Source organism: Chiroxiphia lanceolata, chromosome 12 (genome assembly GCF_009829145.1).
Source record: "Chiroxiphia lanceolata isolate bChiLan1 chromosome 12, bChiLan1.pri, whole genome shotgun sequence".
Taxonomy (NCBI): Eukaryota; Metazoa; Chordata; class Aves; order Passeriformes; family Pipridae; genus Chiroxiphia; species Chiroxiphia lanceolata.
The window spans coordinates 2,452,161-2,459,777 of NC_045648.1; the positions used below are offsets into that span (position 1 = coordinate 2,452,161).

At 52.5% G+C, this 7,617-nt stretch overlaps 1 protein-coding gene across 1 annotated transcript in view; it reads left to right on the forward strand.

The window, feature by feature from the left end:
* Positions 1 to 7,617, forward strand: part of MEGF11 (multiple EGF like domains 11) — a 268,042-nt gene that overhangs the window by 259,006 nt on the left and 1,419 nt on the right. The window contains 5 exon segments of the mRNA XM_032699606.1: positions 473 to 529; positions 6,782 to 6,870; positions 6,872 to 6,917; positions 6,920 to 6,991; positions 7,589 to 7,617. Coding sequence (XP_032555497.1) covers positions 473 to 529; positions 6,782 to 6,870; positions 6,872 to 6,917; positions 6,920 to 6,991; positions 7,589 to 7,617 — 293 coding nt within the window.

A 7,617-nucleotide genomic window follows, 5' to 3' on the forward strand; every position in this document is an offset into this window, starting at 1 on the left:
CAAGCAGATTGTAAACACCTCAGATCTAAGGCTGTGAGTCAAATAACCCACTATCCACAAACAAAACAAAGCCTAAAATTAGTCACAGAGTGATGCAACACAACCTGCAGACTCAGGTTGGAAAGGACACGTTTCAGGCTTCTTTCACTAATCCAAGCCAGTGTTTCAGCAATGAATGTACCAGCAGATGATTTTTTTCCTGATCTCCTGAGGGATGGCTGCTCTTGGTAACCCTGCTGCAGGAAAGCCCTCCCTTCAGGGAAGCTCTTAAGCACATGCAGAATTCCAGGCATGCACAGGCTCCCCACTGAAGCTGAGTGTGTGCTCACGGCTGAGGATGTGCTTAAGAGCCTCCCTAAATGAGGGCCCTGATGTACAGTTTAGAGGGAAGAATATATGCTGCTCAGTAGTCAAAGCAATCCAATTTACATAAATATTTATTTGTTTTCCATTATATATCATTTTTATGCAGGTGCTTGTGGGATGGATAGACGTCAGAACACATACATAATGGAAAAAAGCTTCAAAGGTATGGTATCCAGTGCTGCAGAACCCTGCCAGGTGTGAGGAGGGTGTCCTAGAAGAGGTGAGATAGGAGCCCCTGGGAGAGAGGCTGGGAGAGACAGGGAGGGACAGAGCCATGACCCACACAAGCTGCCTGCTGGCAGCACTCCTGGGGCCATGAATTATGGATTCAGGCTTCCCAGGGCCACAGGCTCCTGCCTGGCACAGCAGCACAAGGCAAAAGGGAGGGCTCAGCTGCAGGGCAGGAGGGGCAGGTGGAGCTGGCTGGGCAGGGGACACTCCTGTGGGACCCACTGGCCACCCACGAGGATCTGGTGGCAGCTGCTGAGGACAGCCTGGGGTGCTTCCCTGCTCTTGGCCATCTTGAGCTTAAGCAAAGCCCCTGGAAAACAAGCTGCCCCTGCCTCGTGCCCTTTGCTGAGAGGGATTTGGAGCAGAGCTGGAGAACAGCCCTCCCTGAGGTCATTGACCCCTCACATGGCAGGAGAAGTTATGGGCACTGACTCCAGAGCAGGTCTAAAAAGGGATCAGGGATGAGTCCTGAGCACAGGGCCCGGTGGTTTTACATTTCACTTGTCCTCCAGGTTTACATTCAAAACATTCCAGTTATGCCTGGACCACGGGAGCACTTGGCACAGTGGTTCCCACAAGCTCCTGGCAGGTTGGGCTGGGATTTAGCACATGGAACTTGTGCTCCAGAAGGTGGAGCAAGGAATCTGTCTCCTGGGAATAGGCAGGATTCAGGCTGAGGTCCCTGATGTAAATCCAAGGCTGTTGTGTCTGTACATGCCTGGGAATGTCCCTCCATCAGCCAAGGAGGGGAATACCACAGTAATGTTCTGGAGCTGCTCTTGGCTGAGTCATGGGGGCAGTGGTGCCCTCACACAGAGCTGGGTTCCAGACCCCCACTGCTCTGCCAGGCCTGAGGTGCTCCAGAGCCACACCTTTATCTGAACTAACAAGGAATATCCAAAGCTGTTCCTCACACAAAGCAATGACCAGCCTATAGCCAGGCCTAGAGGTCAATAATCACTTTGTAGCTGCTCTTTTCAAAATACAGTGGTGCAATATTTGCTAAAAATTCACCTTACTGCACAGAAACACCAAAGGAAACCAACAATCCACGACCCAGTCTTTCTTAAGAAAGCTGGAACTAAAATATTAAAAGGTTGCCATAAGTGTACATATATGATATAAATTATATACAATATACTCAATCCACTGGTTTCAGATCCTTCAGTGATTCTCCTTTTCAGAAGAAAAATCTTATTACATTATAGCTAGTTGTTCTCTTTACATGGAACTATTAATCTCATTAATTTAAAATAAATTACTGTGTTTACAAGGTTTAAAAGCTGTTTGAAACACATGCAGCAGGAGCTCCCATCCATAGGCACAGTCACACAGAGGGGAACCAGCGGGAACAGAGGAAAAGAATCCCAGTGACAGGGAACTATGAAATGTATTTTCTGTTCCTGCGTATTTTGCTTATTATTTAGGATCTGAACCATTTCTTTTACTGTTTATCTCCTTATAATGGAAAAATCAGGCCCAGAAGCCATGTCAGGGCAGCTGGGGAGTTCTTTGTGCTGCTCAGCTGCCTCAGACGGGCACGGCTGGCGCTGGCAGGGGCAGAGTGCCGGGACACAGGGACACACCTGGCTTCCCAGGGATTTTGGGGAGCTTACCTGCAGGCAGTTGGCAGCTGAGGGTTCTCAGAAGCAGCTGCCTGTGGCTGGCTGAAGGTTCCCACAGTCCCATCTGAAGGTCAGGTCCTGGATCTAGGCAGCCCCGGGGCTCTGGGGCAGCGTGGGCACCCCGAGTCCCAGGGGAATTCCTCCCAAAAGGAGCTGGGAACGTGCCCCATGCTCAGCTTGCAGCTCTTCCTGCCCTGCCAGGTGCAGAGTTAGCCCTGACTCACCAAATTCCTCTGAAAGATGGAGAGAGAAAAACTCCCAGTCCCAACCAGTTGGATTGTGTCAGCAGAAAGGCTTGGCAGGCAGGGGCTTGGTTTTTATCTGCTTTCATCCACTTTAAAAACCTGGTCCTTTCCCACCTGTGTGGTCCAGCTGGGGAAAGCTTCTCCTGCAGCTGAAAGTGGTGTTTGGTGCTCCTGGACTGGCTCAGAGCCTGGGAGGGGCACAGGGGCCTGGGGCTGAGGTCAGGCTCTGGTGGTCCTGCTCCACCACCCCCTTCCCCAGTTCTCCTCCTCCGAGACCAGAGCCCGTTCCCCTCGGGGCTGGCTGGGGGCTGTCCCAGAGCAGGACACCAGGAGAGAGGTGTTCCCTGTGCAGCCTGACACAAGGAATGCTGCCAGTGGAGTGCAGGGGGTCAGGCACAGAGGTTTGGGGTTGCCAGGGCTGCTCCCAGTGTCTGACAGCAGCAGGGGCAGCGAGGGGCTGGGTGCCACAGTAGTGGCACCTGGTAACAGGGGCTGAACAGTCACAAGATTTCCAGAGCAGCTTCTTTCCTGTGCATGGTGCTCAGTGACACCACTTCCAAGCTTTACCTTGCAGCTGAGTCCTTTTGTATTTTTTAGAAGTATTTTTTTTTAAATGAGTGCTGATGCACTGGTGGAATAATGTGACCTCAGGCAGTAACATTTTAAGGAAAAAAGCCCTCACTCTTTGCACAACAGCCAGGAAAATCCCTGGAGCTGGAAGCACTAATCTCAGGGTTCAGCCTGGTTCATCTGGGGTTTGTACGGGATGTGTCCCCACTCCTGTGTCACTCTGAACAGCAGCACTGAGCCCTTGCTCTGCCACTGTCCCTGCAGCAGCCAGGGTTGGGCAGGGCAGGGACAGCAGCCAGCAAGGCATGGCATCCCTAAAAGGGGTTAAGTAGCAGGAACAGCACGTTCTACCTGTTTGCAGCAGCTTTCCTTAGCACTTCTAGTGGGGCAGGAGGTTCCAAGGCTTGTCATTAGGATGCTGGGGAAATTCAGGGCAAAAGAGAGGAACCCAGTCTGTGGGAGGGACATTACCAGTCCCTGCTAACAAAAATAAACCCTCCAAAGGTCTGGTGCTTGGTATCCAGGCAACAAAGAAGGCAGGGACTGCAAAATTAGAGCATATTCCCCATATTTCTCTGGAAGTCCAGCTGATCCAGTGCTTCCAGTGAGCCCCAGCACTGTGGTGACACTGCCACAGGTCGAGCTGAGCTTTCACCTCCATGAGCGCTCCCTGTGGGTACAGGGGAGGATGAGGAGGCAGCATGGCCAGAGCTCACACAGGGCCTGCAGCACCACAGGCTGAGAATTTCTAAACGCTCTTGTTTCTGGTTAAATTAATTCATGAAATGAAATCTGACAATTGATGCCAGACTTCTTAATTATCCCCAAATTACCTTAATAACAAAGTAACTCAGCTGCTTCTCCATCCCTTAAATTCTCCATGATCATGCACAGTGTTTCTGGTGGGCTAATGGCTCCCTGGTGTGCAGCACATTCCCAAACATGGGCTGGTGCTCCATAAATATATTTATTGTATCCAGAGCGAAGGTCTGATCCCAGGGTAGACACAGAGTTCCCGTGTACGTCAGAGGGAATCTGCTCCTGGGCATGTTGTTTCCCAATCTCTTCTGGGGAAAGGCGGTTCCTGGGAGAGGCCAAACCAGTCAGGGCAGCCCCGGTGGTGTTGATGGGAGTCTCCCTGCACGGTCCTGGGAAGGGCAGGGCTGGAGCTGAGGGACACCTGCCTGGCAGGCAGTGTCAGCCCTGGCAGCAGGGCAGGTAAATTTTAGCTTAGGAAAGTAAAAGCAGCTGAGCTGGACTTAATAAAATAGCTGATGTGCTGGGATTTTTGCCTGTGCCAGCTCCAATGTGCCCAATTCCATAAACAAACCAGCACTGACCCAACACAGCTCTGCAGGAGCAGCATTCTCACTCGGCCCTTTTTTGTTGTAGTAGCCAGCAGTCCTTTATAATTGACATTTTATTATTCTAAGCCCAGCTCTGGTTTGATTTGTTCCCTCCCAGCCGTGGTGCGACAGGGAATGCTTTGTAGTGGACACTCAGGGCACGGGGAGGATCCTGCCTTTGTCCCATGAATGTTTGCCCCAAAAAGTGTTGCTCAGCAGCACAGCTTGAGACAGAGAAGGAAGTTTGTCATAATCTCCCTGTCTCGCCCCAAAATGTAGAGCTGGCTCGTTGAAGGCTGCCCAGGCTCTCCTAACAAGCACTACAGACCTGTATTAGCCACCAGGAGCTGAACTTGCTGCCAGGTAGAGCTGAGCCTTTCTCTGGCTGAGAATGGAATAAAACCCTCAGGAATGTGTCTCCTCATCCAGCCGTGTCCCTGAAGCAGTGAGTGCTCCCACTCTGGCTCCTTGTCCATGTGAGAGAGTTCACTCATGCACAACCCTCCCACTGACTGAAGGCTGAGGCCCAGTCCAAACAGGTCTTTTCAATCCAAAGATTTTGATTAATGGATTAATTCATTTGTTAGTCCTTGTCCGTGGTCTCCTCGTCTCTCACACCAACAGATCCCAGACTCTGGCACCTGAATTTGAGTCACACACACAGAACAAAGGCCAACAACGCTGAGCTCACTCATGTGCAGGAGCCTTTGGTCGCCCAGGGTCGCTCCATCATCCTGTAGAAGGATGGGATGGGGCATTTTTCCCCTGACTTGTACTGGGAAGGGGTTGGTGAAGCTGGAGGGCCAAACCCTGTGTCCAACAGCCAGGGAATTTCAGTGTTCCTTGGTCCCCACGTGCTGTGATGTACCAAACCAGGCGTGTTTCACTTGGAAGCAAAGGCACTGCTAATCTCACCCAGGCTGAAGTCAGACAAGGAGGTTCTTGGTTTTATAAGTAAATAAACATTGCAGTGGTGCCAGGGCCTCTGCCAACCTCCCAGCCCTGATAGTCCCAGCACGTCCTGCTGGTTTGTTTGTGGTGGAGCTGGTTTCACTGACCCTGAGAGCTCAGGGCTCTCCAGACTTGCCGGTGTCCCTGGAACTGGAGCCCAGAAAGACAACTCCTCGTGCAGGTGGCAGGGCACGACCTGGCACCTTGCTCAGGGCTGAACCGAGGCGAGGGGCACCAGGCCCAGGGGGTGATGGACACACAGACACAGACAGACACAACCCCAGAGCTGGTGGAGGGAGAATCACACCCAGTGGAGCAAACCTGGCGAGAGAGGGAGCAGGATGGGGCTCGGAGACGAGGTTTGTAAGGGAGGAGCGATGTCGTGTTGTCTGTCATTTCTTAACCTGAATTTCTCTTTTGTCTCCCATACTAGACAGCGGGGGCAGCTGGGATTGCAGCTATTTTGCAAGTCCCACTATTTCACCGGGAGTATTTCATATATACCAGGATCTGCCTTGTACTGTAACCAGCACAAGAAATGCCTCATCTTTCATTGCATCGCTCTAATTCTAAATTACTGGCACTGCCCAGCAGGATGCACACGGCAGCAATGGCACGTTCTTGACTGTCAATGTTAAGACTTATTATTCTCTATTGTTTTTTATTTTTTGAAGCAAGACTGGCACTGTACCTTGCAGCAGGCTGGCACAGCCCAGCCAGGGTCACCGGCCGGTGGTCACAGCTCTCACGCCAACCTTGTTCCCCCATGTAGCGCCTCCGTCACCGTCTCCTTCTCTCCAGGGGAGAGGAGCAGGAGGTGTTTGCAGCAATGGGGGGGTAAAGCAGAGCAAAAGTGAGACTCAGACAGAGTATTGTCCCCCCCGTTGGAAACCAAGGTTCCAGCTGTAGGATGCTGGATAACCCCCAAACCTGGCGCTCTCAGGGGGCCACACATGCAAAGGCTGCCTGGTGCAGTTCTGAGCCTGTGGCAAAGCTGTGCACTCCAACACAGGGCCTTGGATTGCCCAAAAGCCCCGGGACACTCCACCCTGCAGCTGGCCCAGCAGCCCCAGTCCCAGCAGAAGGTCCTGCCTGCAGAGCCGACTCGTGGTCCCGGGCAGGGTTAAACACGGCTCCTTAGGAATTAGGGGAGGGAGGGAAGGCACTGCCACCTCAAATTAAAACGTCGCAGTAAATGACAGCTAGAACCTTTTACAGCAAAACCTTTGGTACTGAGCAGGTTTTCATTTCTTTTCCTGCATTGAGTTGTGGATGCAATGGTCTGGAACACCCAGAGCACAAGCGCCGGGTGTCTGTGCTGGATGCGTCGAGGATCCTCCTCACCCCCTGTCCCTTGTCACCCCCAGCCTTCCTGCAGAGGCTCAGTTGTAATTAACTGAGTTTAAGCTAACGACCCTCACGCTCCCACCCCGCTCTTGTTTTGCAGATTATATGAAAGAGTCTGTGTGCAGCTCCAGCACTTGTTCCCTGAACAGCAGTGAAAACCCCTACGCCACCATTAAAGACCCCCCCATTTTTAACCTGCAAACACTCTGAGAGCAGCTACGTGGAAATGAAATCGCCTGGTCCACAGGGAGTCCGCGTATTCCGAAATGCCAACTTCAATCCACAGCCAATAAAAACATCTACGAAGTTGGTAAGCAGTGGGTGGCACGAGGGCTGCTCCAGCAGCTGGGGGGTTCAGTGCAGAGGCTGGTTTTGTGCTTTTCTGACACAAGTAACTTGGACTTGGCACAGGGCAAGGAGACACTGGCAGGGGGGGGAAGCACTGAGCTCTTAGCTCCCCAAATCAACACACCAGTGCTCAGTGCTCAGTGGAGGTGGTATCCTGAGTTGAAAGGGACTCACAGGGATCATCGAGACACCCCAACAATCCCACCCTGTCCCTGAGAGCATTGTCCAAACCCTCTCTGAGCTCTGGCAGCCTTGGGGCTGTGCCCACTGCCCTGGGGAGCCTGGTCAGTGCCCAGCTACCCTCTGGGGGGAGAACCTTTTCCTGATGTCCAGCCTAACCCTGCCCTGGCACAGTTCCAGCCTTTCCCTGGCTCCTGTTTGGTGCTTTTCCTCCCTGCTCTACCCCACGTTGCTGCCTCCTGTGCTGCCCATGAAGCTGGAGGGGGATGACATGGTTGGGAGGCCGACGGTCCTGTTGCTTGGACAAAACACACGAGGACAGTAACTGGTTTTGAGAGTGCTGCTGGTTGCCATAACCCAGTTTTCCTTGCTCCCCCAGAGCCCACTGTCAGCATAGTCCAAGACGGC